Source organism: Neophocaena asiaeorientalis, unplaced genomic scaffold (assembly GCF_003031525.2).
Source record: "Neophocaena asiaeorientalis asiaeorientalis breed wild unplaced genomic scaffold, Neophocaena_asiaeorientalis_V1.1 scaffold633, whole genome shotgun sequence".
NCBI classification, from domain to species: domain Eukaryota; kingdom Metazoa; phylum Chordata; class Mammalia; order Artiodactyla; family Phocoenidae; genus Neophocaena; species Neophocaena asiaeorientalis.
In genome coordinates this window covers 1,806,540-1,826,510 of record NW_020173395.1, presented here as the reverse complement: position 1 = coordinate 1,826,510, position 19,971 = coordinate 1,806,540, and the positions used below count along the sequence as shown (strand labels likewise).

Here is a 19,971-nt window from a genome sequence, read left to right as displayed (position 1 = left end):
AACAGCTCTCGCGGCGCCAGGCTCCCTGAAGCCTATAACATTCCACCACAGTCCTCTTCGTCATATTTTGTGTACACAGCACTCCTGCTTTAAAATCTAGACCACCTGTCACCTTTTCTCAGGTCTTGAGATACTCGTCTAGGTCAGGTACACATTGTTTGTGCTCTTTGGGAAGATGGCCCGAGTCTCAGAGCCAGGGAAGTGGCACAGAAGCTCTCTTTGGAGGAGGTTACTGGCAGGGGCTGCTGCTACTGCTTCTCTCTCCTTCCACACCCCTGCAACTCTCTGCCACCCACTCTGAGGAAGGAGAGGTTTCTCTCAGAGTCACATCATGGGGAAAGTGGAGGATTTACAGACTTGTCTAGATTTAAATCTCAGCACTGCCTCTTCACCTCTGAGCCGGTCTTCTTGTTTGTAAAACAGGGAGAGTATCACTTCCTTTTTAGAGCTGTTCTGTGAGGGATAAATGATACAATGCACGTAAGCGTCTGGCACAGAACAGATGCTGTGTAAGGACTGTCTCCAACCATCTCCAATATACACAGCCATCGTGGCCCCAGAACATGCATTTTCCAACAATACTGTAGTGGACTTCAGTACAGGTGACTGTGGTGAAATCATCCAAGGTGATTTACTGATGAGCAGCAATGACTCTGAACTTGAGTGGCCCAGGCACTGCTCTAGAGGGGCTGAAGGAAGAACCCATATTACTCCCCTGCTTTAGCTCCTCCTTTAAATTCCTCCAGATCAGGGAGCCCCATGGCTTGGGCTTCCTAGGACTGCTCCTCACAAAAAATAAAGACTTCTACTCTGGGCTGGATAGGAGCAGAAGCGTTTATACCAGAGCTGGAAGGCTATCATGCGAGTGGATAGAGTGGGGAGGGTGGTGAATAACAACGCAGCCCAACCACATCTTTCATCTCAGTTGGATTTGTTTTAATTGCCCTTAGCTCTGCCAAGGCCCTGCAACTGAGACACCTCTGGCTCGAGGCTGAGCTAATAAGTCGCACACCAGCTAGATTAGACCCACGTTCTTTAACTGGCCATAGGTGTGTGGGTTCATTTCTGGGCTCTCTATTCTGTTCCGCTGATCCATATGTCTGTTTTATTTGAAGGGCACCAGTAAGTGTGTGCCGAGGTGCTAAAAACGCCAGGGAGGAACAGACCGGTGAGCTGGAAGAGGAAGGCCAAGCAGGTCCCAATGACTCTGGTGTCAAGTCTGACCTGCTCAGCTTAGGGTTCGGTGGCAGGCAGCTTCTGACAGGGTTCCCCAGGCTCCCCGCCTCCCATATTCACCCCCTTGCCTGGGCTCCTCCCGCTGAGTGTGGGCTGCACCAACCGGCTTGCTTCTAGTGAAGAGACTGTGACAAAAGTGACAAGATGTCACTTCCAAGATTAGGTTACAGAAGACCAAGACTTCCTGCTCGTCCACAGTCTCTCTCTTGCCCTCTTGTTCACTCTGATGAAACCAGCTGCCACGTGGTGAGACGCTCTGAGGAGACACCCATGTGACAGGGACCCGGGGGAGGCTTCGGCTACCCACCACCCCTGAGCAACTGAATCCTGCCAACCACCGCGTGAGTGAGCCAAGAATGGGATCCTCCTGGTGGAGCCTGAGATAAGGGGAGCCTGGTGGGAGACCCAGAATTACTAATAAGTTAGGAAGTGTTCTGGGCCATGTTCTAGTACAGAGGCAGTGTTTTAATACCTCAACTCAGCCTGGGCTTTTCTCAGGTCTCATCAGTGACATTTTTACAAACTCTAATTGTACAGAACATTTGTAGAAGGTTGGTCTTCATACCTAATTTAGTTGCTTTAGTTGCAATATTCAATAATTTACCTACCCTCTTTTTTCCCTTCCTATATCTAAACTGAGGGTAAAATGTTTCCTTCAAAAACTGTTGAAGACCACAGCAAATGAGAAATTACACACACATGCACACATATGTGTATATATAATATATATTATTAACATTATATATCTATGATATTCAGTGCCTATGAATTCCTCCCCTTCACTCTATGCTTAAATTCTTTGGGTATCTTATTCTGGTACCTTATATACTGACTACACTACTTTCAGATCTAAAACTAATTATTTGTCATTTCTCTCTTTGGAAATGTCAGAGGTTTCCTTTATCACACAGGTTTGGTGACTATGTTTTCACAATCAATTTTGATAAGTTTTCTATCAGCTAGACAAAAGATTTAAACTAGGAATTAGTCAAATGTATTGTTGGCTTTTCCAAAAGAAGAAACTTTCAATATTCTTTTGTACAAGGTTAGCTTTCAATGTTTTTCTCTCCTTCCTGGTGTGCACTGGCTGATTTTAACCAAGCCAGTCCCCTCTCAATCATGCCATGTTGCTATGTTTTTGCCCACAATGTTCTCTTATCTTGGAGTGATCTCTTCCCTCATTCAAACCCTGCTTAACCTGCCAAACCCAGCTTGAGTCTTGCCACTTAGTACGCAATCTCTGCTCAAAAAGCTCCTTGGGTACAGGGACTATGCCTTAAACTTTGGGGGGCATTTCCCTGAAAACTTACAATGCCAGGCACTTGGTAGTTAATGAACAAATGAGACTGAAGTCCTCTAAATTTCCTATTTATACCCCCAAATTTCTTTTGCTAACATCTTTTTTACTCTTTTGAAATATTTAGTCACTTCCTCATTACTTCCTTCTATCTCCTAACATCTTGTCTAACTCAGCTTTCCCTAAAACTCTCCTTATGCTTGAGGCCATAATTAAAGAGGCATTTACAGAGCCATTCAAAGCCATTAGGATTATTGGCTGATTAAGGATAAGTCGGATAAGGAAACCCAATGGGAACTAGTTCTGTTTTTTCTGGCTTTCCAATTTATCAAAGTCAGGTTCTCAGAGTCTAAATGCTTAATAAGTACTTTCTAAAAGATTTCATTTTTTTGTTTTGTTCTTATCACACTTGAGTGCTTAATAAACTTTTTTCCCAGGGCTTGACATCATGCCAGAGCTCTGCTGTCTCTTCTTCCATCCTACCAGCACAACATCATGTGTTTTCTTAAAAGAGCAGGACTTTTAGGTCCACAGGGACCACTTAAAAGCTTATAAATAAAACACTGGTTGGGCTTTTTCTAAGTGTTTGATGAGTGAATGACTGAACAAAATAAATATAAGAGCAGAATACAAAGAATACAAGAAGCAGTAAAGTTTCTTTCCTCTCATTACAGTGAAGTGTGCTTACTATACATGTGAGTGGGGTCGGGTGGAGATGGGTTAGCAGAGTGATCTTTATGGAATTTACCAAAAGTAAAGCCTGAAGATCAAGCACTTCTCAATACTAAACTGAAACCAGATTATAATCCCTGTTTTTCTGTTTTAGATCAATTTCTCTCTCAAAAGTACAAAGGCAATTGCTCAGGCTACCGAAGCATGATAGAAACAATTCTTGAGAGGGGCTAAACCATCTCTGCTTTAATTTTATGCTCATCAAAAACCTCTTACCTATAATTTGATCTCTTTAAGTGGACTTGCTGCCCAGAACAGAGAGTCCTAGACAGATGAACCACCCTAGTTCTGGAGCTACACAGATATCTCAGGATAAAGTAATTAAATGGGATTTTTGTTTCTCAGTCAGTATCCTGGGAGTTTAGTTAGCCCAAACCAGTCTTTAGAGGCTAATCAACTCTGAGTGAAATGAAATGATTAAGTTTCTGGAAGTGCAAAGCTGAAGAACAGCAAAGCTGTGACGACTCCATCAAAGTGCTGCCACTCTCTGAGCACCTGCTTAAGGGCATCTTTAAAAACTATAACATAAGTGAACTTAGAGATAGTTTAATTCAATTCTCCTATTTTACAGAAAAGAAGACTGAGTCCCAGAATCTGAATGACACTGCTAACTAGAGGCAACAGTGGGATTAGGAAAACAATCTTCCTTCTACTATACTACTTTGCTCTCATCAGGAAAGGCAGCACTGAAAGATAAATAAGGCTGTGGAAGGCAGATGTGTGCTGGTTACTGAAAGGGGGTTATGTGAACCAAGTGTATCATTAAAGGGAGAAAGGTTGTTGGTGTTTACTGAGCACCTATTGTGTGCCTGGCACTGTTTTAAGGACTTTACTTGTATTACTCATTTAGTCCTGACAACAACCTTGTGAAGTTGCTAATATTATTTCTATTTTATAAACGAGGAAACAGAACCTAGAAGAAATAAACTTCTGCAGCTAAGAAGCAGATCTGGAAGGAACTCAAACACCAGTCTATTTGACCTCCAAGCCCATAGCTTTAATTTTCTTCCTACTACATAGTTAGACCTGATAAATTCCTCTATAAATACCCAAGGAGTGTCAGAGCAGAGGAACTTCAAGTACAATATGCTTTTTAAAAAAATTTTATGTCTTCTGAAAGATATAAACCCACATTTTAAGCTCTGAGTACTGAAAACTGCCATAACACTTCAGCCAGGAACATATTAATGCCTAACTCCTTAATGCTTGTCAGAGGATTATGACAATACCCTGTAATGATTTATTCTTAATTATAATTGTAAATTTCTAGTCTTATACAAAAAATGCTGCCCTTATATTAAAAATACCAGAGACTGGGTAAGTTTCTTCAGTGGAATATTGTGCTTTAAATTTTCCCATTAAAAACCTAAATTTTGAAATGCGTGTGGGAATGTCAGAGGCTCGAAAATTTGTAAGGGATTCTCCTTTTCCTACCCTTCAAAAATCTCTTTTTCAAGAAGTATAAGCTACAACGTCAAAATGAGGAAGAAGGATGGCTAGCTAACTTCTAAATAAATCTCAGGGAGCAGTGTCGACTGAGACAGGGAGTGAGGCAGCTGCCAAAAAGCAAGAGTAATGGGTTTTTTTTTTTTTTTTTGGTAAGCATACTAATACTAAAATGCTAATTCAAACTAACTTCCTGTGATTTAAAGGAGTTTGTCAGAAACCAATGAATCTGAAAGATTTTAATTCATTTTTTTTTTAGTTGGTCTTATTCTTAAGCTACTAAGATGCATTAATTCTTGACATTTAACCAAGAGACTGCCTGTAAAGGTTTAAGTATAAGTCAAAACCTGGGGGCTCAAATCCAACTCATGGAGGTGTTTTGCTTGGATCATACAGAATTTTACTTTAATGTGAGAGCCAACATTTTTTAAAGATGAAAAAAAAAATCACATTTAAAACATCCAGATCTAGAGCTTCTTTTTTAAAAAAAAAAGTAAAAGGGAAGATTTGGCAGTGATGCGCTCACTTTCCCATACGGCCAAAAGTCTGCTGAAGCCGTGTGTCAGCTGCCCTTTTAGAGAGGTGTGGTCACTGGTCCACAATTCCTGGCAGCCCACCTCACTCCTGTACTTACCTATAAACCCCTTCCTCACCCCTGGAGGCATCTGAGTTTGTGACCCCTATTTTATAGGAACTGGACAAGGAGAATGCAGGAATTAAAAAAAAAATAGAAGACAAAGCCCACATCACTTAGTCACTGTACTAGACAGCAAAAACAAACAAACAAACAAAAACAAAAAACCCCAGTGCTTCTCAATACAGTATATGTCACAGTATCTTGGGACACTCGATATCAACTAGCTCATGACGGAGGGAACTTTTAAAGTGGTGTAAATCCTTCAGCATAAATGTTCAAATGCAGCACTTTTAGTATTCTGGCCCAAGATTAAATTCTAGGTGAATATTTCAAAAGAATTCTCTTATCTGATGTCAATTAAAAAATAGCTCCTCAAATTTTTCTACCACTTCTAATATTTATGCTGAGTTTCTCCAAGAGAAAAACAGGACATAGCTTTCTTGGTTTGTCTAACACCTCAGCACAATCGTTCCAATAATTAGACTCTTCTCTTTGTCTGTCAGTAACTATGGCTCATCTCACACTCAAAAGCCAAAACAAAATGCTTGACCAGGATCAGAACTATGGTCAGGATGCATGAAGTAATGAAATACAGTCTCCGACTGGCCCAACTTCTTCTCTACCAAGTTAGCTCTCAACAGCTTCTGATTTTTGCCCACCTGGTGGCTAGAGAGCAAATTCAAGGTTTTTTTGGTTTTTTTTTTGCGGTACGCGGGCCTCTCACTGTTGTGGTCTCTCCCGTTGCGGAGCACAGGCTCCAGACACGCAGGCTCAGCGGCCATGGCTCACGGGCCCAGCCGCTCCGCGGCATGTGGGATCTTCCCAGACCGGGGCACGAACCCGCGTCCCCTGCATTGGCAGGCGGACTCCCAACCACCGCGCCACCAGGGAAGCCCCAAATTCAAGGTTTTATTTCAACTAGCACCTTTGTTAAAAAGGGCGATTTCCTAAGCACCTTAGGAAATAACTTTCTGGCCCCCTCCCTAGTCCTCTGCTCCTTCAAGTTCAACTCACCTTTTCCCCTAATATATGATGGCCCTTTTTCTGGTGAGCCAGTTATCTTGTATTTTACAAAGAATGGGAAGCAAAGAAAACTGCCAAGTACTCTGCCCAAGGTCACAGGAAAAAAAAGGCAAAATAAGGACTTGGACTTCCTTAAGATTTAGCCCAGGGTTTGGGATTCAGGAAACAGTGACCTTTGAACATCATTTCTGGTGTGCCAAAATTATTTGTGGCAGAATATTTAAGGGTATAAATTTAAAAGGAGGAAGTGAGGGAAGCCAAGATGTACGTGCTCCACAGGGAAAGAAAACAAAGTCCTCAGGTTTCTAAGGAGGGAGATGGAGAGAAGTGAGTTGAATGTGGGCCAGTGGGCACGTGGGAGAGGGAGAAAAGGGGAAGGAGGCATGCAGTGGGCAGGAGGAAGGGAGCTGAAAATAAGCACGCACAACGAGGATAGGAGGGGACCTGTACCAAGTGGGTGGGTGGACAGATCAAGGAAGCCATCCACGTGTACAGAGGAGACTCAGACAAGTGCGTGTCCAGAAGGTGTTTCCTAATGAGAAGCCAGACAGACACCATATCCCCAGTCAAGGAAACAGAGAAACAAGAAGATCCATAAAACACAGGAGAAAATGTGCACAGTTATGTTACTTCTCCCCTCACATGAGAGGGGGCTCACATGCCCGTGAGAAGCCTGTATGTGGCTGAGAAGCAGCCCAGCACAGGCGTTAAGGGCACGGACTCTGGAACCAGACTAGCCCAGCTGCCTGGGTTTGAATCCAAATCCTACTGCCCACTAGTTGGCTGACCTTGAATAACTTACTTAACCTCTCTGTGACTTCTGTAAAATGATAACGTTAAAGAACTAAGTGAATTAAATAAAGCACTGAGAAGAGTGTCTGGCACATAACAAGTGCTACATAAGTTAAATAAAATAAATAACACGTACAAAAAGGAATGTATAAAGGAGGAGACTCACGTGCTCAAACTCTGAGACAGTTACAGTATAAAAACCACAGCATATTCTCCTAGCTACATATTCATATCCTTGTAGAAAGAATGTCACAAAAACCAAGACATTCTAAAGTTTAGTTAAGTCGATGGCAAACAAATCACTGACCTAGAGGGAAAGAGAACCCAGTGGCGAGGTAGCTGGAGAAGAGTGGACTTGGGTAGGAGTGTAAGGAACACACGTGACCTAAGAAGTCACAGACGGGCTTTTACTCCAGACTCTGGACGCCAGGCCTGGATGGCTGGGGCTGCGGTGCCGGGAGGTGAGGGCAGCAGTTGGCAGGGCTGGACCAACTGCAGTATGTTAGGGCTGACTCGTGTCCTCTGCTGCCGATCAAATATGAGAGTGGAAGTAGAATCAAGCTGCCTCCCGCCTCCCCTAGTGCATTTCTACTTACTTTACCTCATCATCTACAGCCTTAGCCCAGGCCTTTGTTCTCTTGCCTGGGTTTCTGAATCAGCTCTGCCGCTGGGCTTCCTGCCCCCATCTCTGCACCCCCATCCATCCTCTCTTACGCTTCCAGGGTTACTTCCCCTGAAAACAATATGCGATCACGTCATTCACCGCCTTGTCAACCTCCCCTGATGGGCTTCCCGCTCTCAATAATAAAAAGTTCCATCTTGACACAGCAGACGCTTCATTATCTTGCTCCAATGTCCCTGTCTGGTTTCGCCTTTCACCTCTTTTCTCAGCTAATTCTAACCCACCCTGAACTTCTCACTGTTCCCTAATATACTGTATCCTACGGTGCTGTGCCTGGACCCCACTTTACGACCCTTTCTATCAGGAAAAGTCCTTTCCTTCCTCTGAGACCCACCTTAATTGTCATCTCCTAAGGAATGTCCTCCTCAGTTCCCTAAGCAGAGAAAGTTCTTCATTTTCTGAGTGCCTACAGCATTATGACCAGTCATCTCTTATAACACATGCCACCCAAGACTGTAATTTAGCTGTTTAATTGTCTGATTTCCCATTAACCCCTCAGCACCTCATAGAGACAGCCAACTGTTTTACTTATTTTTAAAAACTCCCAGGGCTTCCCTGGTGGCGCAGTGGTTGAGAGTCCGCCTGCCGATGCAGGGGACACGGGATCGTGCCCCGGTCCGGGAAGATCCCACATGCTGCGGAGCGGCTGGGCCCGTGAGCCATGGCTGCTGAGCCTGCGCGTCCGGAGCCTGTGCTCCACAACAGGAGAGGCCACAACAGTGAGAGGCCCGTGTACCGCAAAATAAATAAATAAATAAATAAAACCTCCCAGACCTAGCATACTACCTTGCATATGGTATGGTTGCCTCTCAAATACGACGGTTGAATCAAACACAACCCTTCCATACAGAGGGAAAGGGGAATCTTAATTCTAACAGCATAAACGTTTGAGCAGAAAATACGGTAACATTTGAGACTGTTCTGCAAAGCCCCCAGCTCTACTGCCATGGTGGGTAGACGGCCTGCTGCTTACCGCTGAATATCCTTGTTCTTCCACAAGGAGGCAGACTGAGCCTTGGGCACGCGTTCAATGAAGTTCACCAACTCTTCCATGAGAAGCCTGAGTTTAAACAAAGAAAGTGATGAACACTCAAAAAGGAATCAGAAAAACATGGCACTCTTAACACGGTAGCCAAGAGAAGCGGGCTTGCCTGCCTGCCCTCCCCAGTCGTCTTTCCTCTCTCTTCTGCACATAAACGTGGGCACCATTTTACATAAAGTTGAACAAAAACCTAGCCTTTGCGTTGAATTTTCACGTTAAAAATTCTGAATGTAAATGATTTAATTCATAAGCCTGGTGTGCTTCTTGTCTCGAAACAATGAAATATATAAGCCTATGGTTTAACTCACACTCTTAAGACCTCTGCCTTTATTTATTTAGGTAATTAAAAACACAAAAGGACAAATAGTTAAATGAGCATGAAGTACCTGATTTTGGTGGCAGCAGAGGTGGGGGTAGGATTTTTTTTAATGACAATATTAAATGGACATTTTAAACTGGTAAAATAAGTTTTCTTCATATACATTTTAGGAATTAACAAAATTCCACATGGAAGAATACTCGAAGGCCTAATCCTAAAACTCTAACTCAAGGACCTGCCAGAGGACAGGCTCTGCAGATCACAAGCTGGATCACCACAGAATCACAGCTGAGGGAATCTAAGAGGTGCCTCACTCAACTGGATCGATGATCCCATGCTCTGAGGAATACATGGGAACAGAGCACTGATGGGGCCCTGGATGGCTAGGGGACGACCAAAAAGCTAGAAATAGACTTTCAACATCTTGAATCCCCTACATAATCCAGTACAGATGTTCCACATTGACTTAAATCCTCTCCCAATAAACACACAGACATGGCAAGCCATAAATTTATTAGCATTTGAATGCCGAACAACTTCATTTCCACTTATTTACTTATTCCTAACACTATCATCGTCTTTCATCTGTTTATTTTTTTTTTTAATTGTCTTTCATCTTGAAGGAGCAGTACCAGTTCCAGCATTCTAAGATCCGGGATCCAGGCTCATTATTGTTCTGGCTGTAGCTTTCTGGAGAACTGTCTGGTATGTCCATCCTCAGGCTTTAACTTTTTCAGACTAGAATCTAATGCTTGTCCTCTCACCAAAACTGTTAAATCACCTTGAGTACTTTACTTTCCTACAATGTCTCTTCCTCAGATCCTTCATGTTTTTCTGTACACACCGCAGGTAATATGGTTTGACACAAAAACAAGGACATATTTTGTGTCATTTCTGGTAATTCCATCGTATTGGTTTTCAGCTTGTCCTCTCACCAAAACTGTTAAATCACCTTGAGTACTTTACTTTCCTACAATGTCTCTTCCTCAGATCCTTCATGTTTTTCTGTACACACCGCAGGTAATATGGTTTGACACAAAAACAAGGACATATTTTGTGTCATTTCTGGTAATTCCATCGTATTGGACTTCAGTCAGATTCTAGAACCCAAAGCACTTAGATCCCATATTTCGGGTCTTGATAGTATTACCTTATACCATACTTCTTTGTTTGCTTCAACACAATTCTTTTCTTCTGGGGTAATTTTCTTCTCACTAAATGATGCTATGGTTACTTGAAACAACCATCTGTCCCATGGAGGCTTGGGAGGGGCAGGGGAAGAGACAGCACAGCATTCTCAGAGTCAAAGAAAGGCTCTGAGGTTTTTATTCCATACAGTCCCGAGTTTCACTATGTCAACAGTACAGACAACGTAACCACCTAATTACCCTGTTTTCTACAAGCCGTCCCCATTTATAGTCTGCACTAAACCATAAGAGGGGGGAAATTTTGAAAGCAAAGTAGTAAAATTTCTTCCTCTTTTCTTAAATATGCTGTGTTCCTTTCTCTCCCGAAGCTCTCTGCACTGCATCCTGGTGGCATCCTACTGAATGATACTTCCCCTAATTAGTATCATCTGCACAGAGGAGCTGTCTCTGCAAACTCCCTGTTCCCGTTTTTCTAAAAAAGACTAATGACCATTACTCGCAGCATCAGTCTCTAGGCAACTCCAAAGAACATTTGTTTTATCTGGAGAGTTGTCTATTCGTGCCTGTTCTCTGGGTCAGCTGCTCAGAGGGAAATAACAATCCCACCTCGCACAACACTCTATTAACAGTCACCACTGAAGGGAGGAGCTCGCCAGCCACTCTCTAATGGCACAAGAAGAAATGCTCTCACCTGCCGATCTGAACGGAGGGCTCTGTGGCATAGACCGTGCCTGTGAACCCCGTGTGCTCAGTGATGTAGGGCAGAGCCATCATGCAGTGATAGTTAGAGATGAGGATCACATCTACCGTAGACAGATCTATTAGCTCGGTCTGAAAAGAAAGGGGAGGGAATGATAGATATCTGTGCGGGGCACATAGATCAACGTGATGGGACTGAAATATGATGTTGCCAGAATGCAGAGGAGTGGCTTTGGTACTACAGAATAATGATGGCTTTCCTGCAACACTTCTATTCTCTCATTTTAGGATATTTCCTAATGTTGACATTACGCGGCAGGACAGGATGGCTACTGATGAGATGTGCAGCCCGTCCGCCAGAGGTGCTCTGATTTTACTAAAACAGAGTTCTGCGAGTCAGACGTGTGAGGATGAACGACAACAGGACACTTCAGCAGCTGCTGCCTGGCAGGGGGAACGAGGTAACACGAAGCAGACAGCACAGTATCAGCCGCGAGGGAGAGGCACACAGAAACCAGCTCTTCAGAAGTCAAATGCGGGAGGCAACTGTTTTTGGAGTAACTTCTGACCACTAGTGTTGGGTATAGAGCCCCCCGCAAACGTAGTGGCAGAGGCATAAGAGGAGGTTATACTCTTGTGTTCTACCCTAATCACAACCCCCGCTCTACCCTTCACTCCATTATTAAGGTCATGTGAAAAGGGAAAAGACAGGTTGGCAGGTGAGAAAAAAATGCTACCCATGTTTGGTAAAGTTTTATGAAAACTCTTTTAGTAGAAGGGAACTTTTTTCCATAAATTTAAGTCCTACCTGCCTTTTAAGGCTCAATTCTCTTCTCCCACTAAGCCTTCCTTATTTGCCCAGACGAAAGAAACCACTTCTTCCTCTGAACTGTCAAGGCACTTTATGAATATCCCTCTCGTGGCAGTTATTATTCTGTACAAAGGCAGGCAGCTCAAAGTTATCATTTTGTCCCCCCAAAACTGAATGTCTCTGAGCTCAAGAATCCTGTGTGACTCAGCTCCGTCCCCTCCCCGCTGTGGTAGCCAGGACATAACAGGCCTTGGCGCACTGTTGTTGGAGGACTGCGTCGTTATAAGCAGCACCCTTTGTGGAGAAAAGTGAGATGCAGCGGTTCAGAGATATCATCTTAGTCTCTGAGCTCTCCCTCACGGAACTTACCCCGTGGAAACTGTATGGTACAGTACGGACAGCATGGGGTAACTCAAGAAAGAGTTTTAGTTAGCAGAATGGGTCACAGAGCTACTATGTCCCCCACAGAGTAGAAGTAACAAAGATGTCTGTGCCCTCTTTGCAAATAACAGAGACAGTGTGCCATTTTGGCTGTGGGTATCTTCTGGTTGGTGACTTTATGTGTAAAGTAAGTTGATTTAATAAAGCCGCCAAGGCATAATCACCTCCTGAGGACAGCGTGGAGATCAGAGGTCAGAAGCTGCTCACCGCCGGGGCAATGGCAATCTGTGTGAATAAAATGTCTAAGGACATAACTTAACTCCATGCTGTGTACTGCACTTCCAAGACAATATCCTCACATAACAAAGGGTCATGGGACATCCTGCTGGTCCTATTCCCCACCAACTCTCTAGAAGCATTTTTAAACAAATGAGAAGATTAAGACATAGTAGCAGAGTGATACGTCCAGAAGAAAACAAGGGAAGAAGAGTTGAAGCAACAGTAAAACCCAAAAGCATCCCTACCTTCTTTCTACCTATACAGAAACTGGGTAGAAATATTTGAAATTTCTCTTTACTATTTAAGAATCAACCCATAGAGTCTAGAATGATAAGAAATTTGGTGAGGACAGCTGGGGAGAAAAGAAAATATATATATATATATCTATTTTCTGCTTGTATATATATCAAGAGTGCCTACATAAAAATTTTTCCCCTGAGAAATAAATTTAACACCCAAACTATGTTTATATATTCACATCTATATGTTTACTTGCATACTTTCACTCAGTGAAATCCCATAAAGACTATTTTAATTTTAAACTTTTATATACAGACACTTGGGTTCTACAGACCATGAATTGGGTCAAAACAATCATAATTTATTGGTTGTTTACTATACTGTCCTAGACTTTATGCCCAGTCTACAGTGTAGACTTTGGGGGAATACAAAGATATTTAAGGTAGCTGCACTAGATTGTACATTCCATGAGGACTGGGACTTCAGTTCTGCCTAGCTCAGCCACAAGTCAGCCAAGATTGGACAGTGTAGTAAGTCCCTCTCTCCTAATTCAACAACTCTCATATTTTCTCCTGATCATACAATGCCCTGGTTTCCCTTAGAATAGTGACTACTAATAACTTGTCATAAACCACAAATTATGACACTAGTTGAAAAAACCTATATGGCTTTAGAACCCTAAATATAACCGTGCTGCTTCAGCTTGGCAAAGGTGAACTGTGAAACGGTGACTGTTTAATTTCAAAGCTTAGTAGTTGATGGAGCAAGTCAGAAAGTCACCAGAACTCCAAGCCAGGTATCCTCCACTGAGGGCCACAAGCTGAAGGCTGCAGCAGTCAGTGCTACAGGCAGTAAACTGACAATAAATGTAGCACCTACGATTAGGAATCTTTGAACAGATGGGGAACTGCCCCACCAACTCCTAAATGACAAATGAAGATCACGAAAAAGATTTTATTAGCAGTTAGGGAGAGCTCAGGATTCTCAATAACTGTCTACTTTCACACTTGTTCCTACTAGTTTACCTCAAACTCTCCCTTATTTGCCAATTTCAATTACCATGTCCTTCTTTGTTTTTCTTCCTCTCTTTAACTCTGGTGTCCTAAAAGGGCACATCACCTACTTCAAAGAGAGAAAAAAAAAGTTTATCTAAAGGATATCAAAGGAAGTTGTAGAAATGGAAAGAGAGAGAGGAAGAAAGGACAAAAATAAGGGACACAGCACTCCCAATTTCTTTTTTCTCTGGCACTGAAATGTGAAAGTATTTTCGACAGGCACTGACATCCCCTGGGCACACGGAAAGAACAGAATGGTAGCTTCTTATTGATTTCCTCAGGAACCCTGGACTGGCTACTGGCTTCCCTATACTTCATCTGTGAGCTGAGAACTCCATCTAGGCCACTCTGGGGATTAGGCCTGTCAGCTGAGATTAGTTTCCTTTAAGACTAATGCAAACTGATCTTTGTTTCCTTTAAAACAATGAAACTGGACTCAAACACTTATAACAAGTCTCACTGTGATGATAATATGTAAGCGACAGATATCCATGACTCAGTTCAGAATCCATGAATTTCAAGCAATATTCCATATGTCATTTCAAGTCAGCAAGAATTTTTACAGTTTACTATACTGGCTAGATAACAGCAACTCCCAATTACCCAAGACTAGAAAAAGTATGGCTAACCTAAGACACAGGCATTATCCAGTCGGCCTTCTGTATCTGTGGCTGTGAAACCTCTATTCATTGCACTCCATCATTTTATATAAAGTGCTTGAGTATCCGTGGATTTTGGTATCCACAGGGGCTCCTGGAACCAATCCCCCGCAGATACTGAGGGATGACTATAATTACAAAATTAAAAGGCTTGAGATATTTCTTTACCTTGCTCAAAACTATGCTCCAGTGTGACTGTCAATGTGGATTATAGAAAAAGCTAGGAACGGGAAGAAGAGAGTGACTTCAGTGATTTACAGACAATATAAAAAGCTCCTAAATGATATTTTAGCTGTAAAACAAAGTGCCTAGAATAACAGATCCATTTCAATTTGAAAATAGGAAGCTAAGCCCCTGAAAATTATTTCCTGATTTCAGTTTGAGAGATGATAAGATATGCTTTGTTTCTACAACAAGATTCACTTTAATCTTACCTCTGGTAGGCAGAATTCGGGCACAGAATCCACAAATACATGACCTGAGCACTCCTTTAGCTCCTAAAAGACATGAAAAGAAAAAATTCTAGGAAGTAATATCCAATAGATACAGCGCCAAAGAAATTTCATCCCCAAACCAAACTTTCCATGAAATATCACAGATTGCTGGAGTTGGAGGGAAGCTGGAAGCTTATTTAGGCCAACTGTTCATTGTTTAAACTCAGGGAGGCTAAATGTTTTATTTAGGATTAAAAAAATGCAGGCTGGTGGCTGACTCAGGACTTGAATGCACATTTCTTGATGCCTCTTCAAGGAAGCCATGTGTGGACACATGCTGCTTCCATAACTCATGACCCAAAGCTTTCCAAATAATTGTTAGATGGACCATACCAGCAATACCAGAATGATCTGGAACACTGATGGAAGTAGATTCCTGGGCCCTACCTAAGATCTAAGGGATGAGAAACTAAGGATGAGGCCATGGAACCTGTGTTTATAACAAGCACCTCCAGTGATTTTGTTCTGCAATTAGGTTAGGAGTCCAGGGCATAGACAAATGATTTAGAGCCCCTTTCTCCTCCTACCAAGGTTTGAGGGGCAAATAAGGAGGGAGATGAAGAGTACAGGGTAGGGATTAAACCACCACCACCACCATTCAAAAGGAAAAAGTGTACTTATAAAGAGAGAGAATTTAGTGCAGCTCCCACTCTGCCTGTGACCTACAGTATTTAATGTGCCTGTCTTACTTTGGATTCTTTCACAAACAGATCCTGAGAAAGGGTCTGTGAAAGCTTATAAGGGAGGTACTAAAAACAAACAAACAAACAACAAAAAACCCAGCAGGAGGAAGGGCAAGTGATAAATAAAGGGAAAAGCAGGTGACCGATAATGAATATGTTACAGAGCTACATACCACTTTGGGCAACAGGGAGTCACTCCCATGGGGAAACTCTAAGAAACAGTATCAAACATATACCTGGGAGTTATTCCACTCAGGGGCAAGGGACCCGGGATATTTATATAGCAACTCATGCATTTGGGGCAGCTTTAGGAAAAAACTGTCAGGCAAAGCCATACAGGTATTGGCAGCTGGATTTATGACACAGGACACTGAAGAGACAGGAGTGGGCCACAAACAGAGTCTGCTACAATGCCCCCAGGAGGCCACCAGAGTTGCTGCCTTCCCTTGATGACACTTTATACTGAACTCTATGCAGGAGTTTTTGCTCCAAAGTTAAAGCTATCTATGACTCTATAATGAAACCACTAAAAGACAGATTTTGGTTGACAGTTTCCTCTTTCTGGAAAGAGAAAAATACTGTTAGAACTTTGTTCCATTGTGTTTTCATTAGTCACCAAACATAAATTTCTATATATTCATATATATGTACCTATATTTATATACTGGAGTCTGAATGATTTTATTCTCAATCTTTACCTGAAAATAAGGTATTAACTGTATGTTATTTTCCTTTTGAATTTTACAAGTCTCCTATCAGAACCTTGATAGAATATTTCCTCCCCTTGCCTTCCACTGTAAACTCTGGTTCCTCTCCTTATATGAGTACCATTTAACCAGTAGAGCACTGAGCCAAAAAGAGACTGAAAACCATTCTTTTTTTTTTTTTTCTTTCCTTTTCCTTTTCTCTGCAGTACGCGGGCCTCTCACTGTTGTGGTCTCTCCCGTTGTGGAGCAAAGGCTCCAGACGCACAGGCTCAGCGGCCATGGCTCAGGGGCCCAGCCGCTCTGCGGCATGTGGGATCCTCCCAGACCGGGGCACGAACCCGTGTTCCCTGCATCGGCAGGCGGACTCTCAACCACTATGCCACCAGGGAAGCCCTGAAAACCATTCTTAATTACAATGTACCTGCCAGCTAAAAACAAATGAGCAATTATGTTTAATGGAAGAAGACTCCCAGCTCCCTTAGGATGAGGTTAAAAATGATTAAAGACAAATCATGGGAAATTTATAAGCGCTGCCTGGCCTTAAACTGACTATGTAATCTTCTTCGCCATATTGCCATGTACCAGGGTACGTGTACCTCACATGACAGAGCCTCCTCTGAGGCGCTCATCCTTCCTGGCCTGGAGCAGCATATTTGCCATTCCACGCACTTACAATGTTACTCTATTTTATTCACCACTCCCTCCTAATGAAATGCTCCCACATAGACATGCAGGTCATTTTGCTCACAATGCACAGGCAATGGGATGCTTCTGAGCCTTTCTCAGGGAACAATGATTTACAGCTAGCAGAGAGTTAGGCTGAAATTTCATCAGGTGCACAGATTCTTGATTGTCACATAATTTTTACAGTTAGCTATGAGGGAAATCTGGTTTCAAATCATGCATTTGGCTTGCACTCGAGGTTGGGGTGTAGGGACAGGAGTTAATTCTGTAAAAAGAGCACCTCTTTATTTAACAATACCAATTACAAGAAGGAAATGCCTTATTCAATTCAGATGAATCATTTTAAGGATCCTTACACTTATTCAGTCTTTCAATTCTGAAACTGGGGAGAGGAAGAATGATTTGGAGGCCTAAGAATGGCATGGATAAGCTTGACAGTTTTTAATCTTCCTTTACCCTCTGATTTTTTTCAGGAGAAAATTTGACTAGATTATAGTTTTAACATTTTTTTGTATCTCTGGTCTCTCACGTATACGTTAAATGCCTAAAAACCGATCTGAGGAAGGAATTATTGTGAAGATAATCTAATGTTAAAAATTTAATAGCCTTGAAAAAAAAAAGTAATTTGAGTCATTTACTTTAGGCCTAGTTAGTGATTAAAGTCATAATAGGACCCCAAATCCTAGATTCCTAGAACTATGTTGTTTTCTCACAACCTATAGGAGTGTCCACTCCAGGCTACCAGGATCACAGATCATAGTCTGGAAGGCCCTTTGTTCATATCTACCTGAAAACATGCTTCCCTCCCACTCCCCCAAGAGCACACTGCCCGGCAGTTAAACACTCAGCTCCTCAGTCTGTTCTCCACATGGCAGCCAAAGCGGTCTGAGCAGAGGAAGACAGTGCCTGCTGCAACCCTTGGTGGCCTCTCATCACCCAAAGAATAAGACTCAGACTTTTTACAAAGCTCTAGCTGATTTGACCCCTGACAGAGCAGTTTAAAACTCACAATGTCTGGGGGGATTTTAAAGATATTAAAAAAAAAAAAAAAAGTTCACTCCTTACAGGTGGAGAGTCAGTACAGCCTCAAAATGAAATGAGCTAGGGACTTCCCTCGTGGTCCAGTGGTTGGGACTTCACCTTCTGATGGGGGGCAGCGTGCGGTTCGGTTTGGTCCCTGGTCAGGGAGCTGGGATCCCACATGCCTCGGGGCCAAAAAACCAAGGAAAGGCAGTATTGTAACAAATTCAATAGAGACTTTGGGGATGGTCCACATCAAAAGAAAATCTTTAAAAAAAAAAAAAAAGAAAAAGAAAAAATGAGCTAGATGGAATTCTCTAATAAGCATCACCACTGAAACTCTCATTGCAATTCTAAAAATAATAGTTTTCTTTTTGTGGTGGTAAAATGTATTTGCAGCAGAAGTTCTTAGATTTTACACATGAGAAAACTGGATCTGTACCTGAACACTGAGACTCCTTAAAAGGCTCTTAAAAACAATAATTACCAAGTACTGAAGACTTTACATGGGATTTTTCAGGGAGAAGACACAGGAGAAAAAATGAGCCCATCAGTCACATTATTATCGGGTGGCTCCGGTATGACAAGATGGCTTTCCAGTGGGTGTAGATACGCTTCAGCTAATCATTACCTTGTCCAAGAAAGCATTTCCATCCTTTAGGGACCAGCCAGGAAGATTAGACAGCCTGGGACTGCAAAACAAAAGATTAAATTATCCTAAATAGATTATAATCCTCAGTGATTTCACGGTGACTGTACTGGCTCCATAAAGTGAAAAACAGTTTGAAATTACTGGCAGCAATGCCTACCCAAAATACTAATCAAAAAGATGAAAAATAACCATGTGGTATCAAGCTTAAGAATTAGTGGCAGTGGAACATTAAAAAGCCAAATAGTTTTGCGCTAAATTGGGAAAATTAAAAGAATGCTATGCAGAATAATAAAGAGAAAAAAGAATGATGAGACACTAGAGCATTGTACAGTTTTCCCATCACTGGCCCCGACTTCACCTTGCTTGTGTTTGACAACAAGCCTGAGGGGAAGGCCGAATGGGACCATTATGTTGTGGATGACAAAACAGACTCAGAGGGGTCAGGTGTCTGACAAGAGCACTTAAGCTGCCTACCAGCCAGAATTCACCACAAATAAAAACCTGAATTCTGCTTGAGTCCACCTTCTGGATTCATTGCTTATAAATGAATTAGTCAACTTGTTACCTGCAGCTTGAGTTTCCAATTCTGGAAAATGAAGCTAATTTTCCTAAGCGTTATGAAATACATACCTAAGTGAGTAATTTCTAGAAGGTGAGGTTAATTTCACATATACATTACATTAAAGAAGTCTGAATCAGAAATCATTCACTCTGATAAGCTCAGGATTTAACTGTGTGCTATTGGTTGACCAAAACTGGAGGTTGAAAATGCAAATAACTCAGGAGAAAAAAAAATGCTGGTAAAAAGAAAAACTTAACGATCAAGGTGATATATGAAGAAAAGCACACAGAAGTACAAGTTGGATGGCAAAAAGATTTAGCACTTCAACACAAAATTAGTCTGTGAAGTAAAAATTAAAGGCAAAGTATGGGCGTGGGACTAAAAGACTCTATAATCAGAAACCAAGTTAACGGTATAGCACTGGATCCTCTCTCTAAAATAAGTTTATCAAATTCTGACTTTGTAATTAGGTGGAAGGTACGAAAGTCAAATTGAAACATAGATATGTGAATATTTGTCAATCTTCTAGGAAAGATTAAAAACCTGAATAAAATATACATGCGTCTAATTTTAGAAAAAAAGTGAGAATTTAAGGGGTAACTTTTAATTTTGACATAATTACTAGCTCATAGAAAAGCTGTAAGAATGTAAGTACAATGATGTCCCACATACCCCTTGCCTAGATTCTCTG

The 19,971-nt window shown here is 42.0% G+C and overlaps 1 protein-coding gene across 2 annotated transcripts in view; it reads right to left on the bottom strand.

The window, feature by feature from the left end:
- The window catches only part of INTS9 (integrator complex subunit 9), a 110,671-nt gene that overhangs the window by 52,627 nt on the left and 38,073 nt on the right, over window positions 1–19,971 (bottom strand). For both annotated transcript variants that reach the window (XM_024746935.1, XM_024746934.1), the window contains 4 exons: window positions 18,698–18,758; window positions 14,913–14,975; window positions 11,046–11,185; window positions 8,819–8,905 (listed from right to left, as the gene is read on the bottom strand). In XM_024746935.1, coding sequence (XP_024602703.1) covers window positions 8,819–8,905; window positions 11,046–11,185; window positions 14,913–14,975; window positions 18,698–18,758 — 351 coding nt within the window. The remainder of the gene's footprint in view (window positions 1–8,818; window positions 8,906–11,045; window positions 11,186–14,912; window positions 14,976–18,697; window positions 18,759–19,971) is intronic.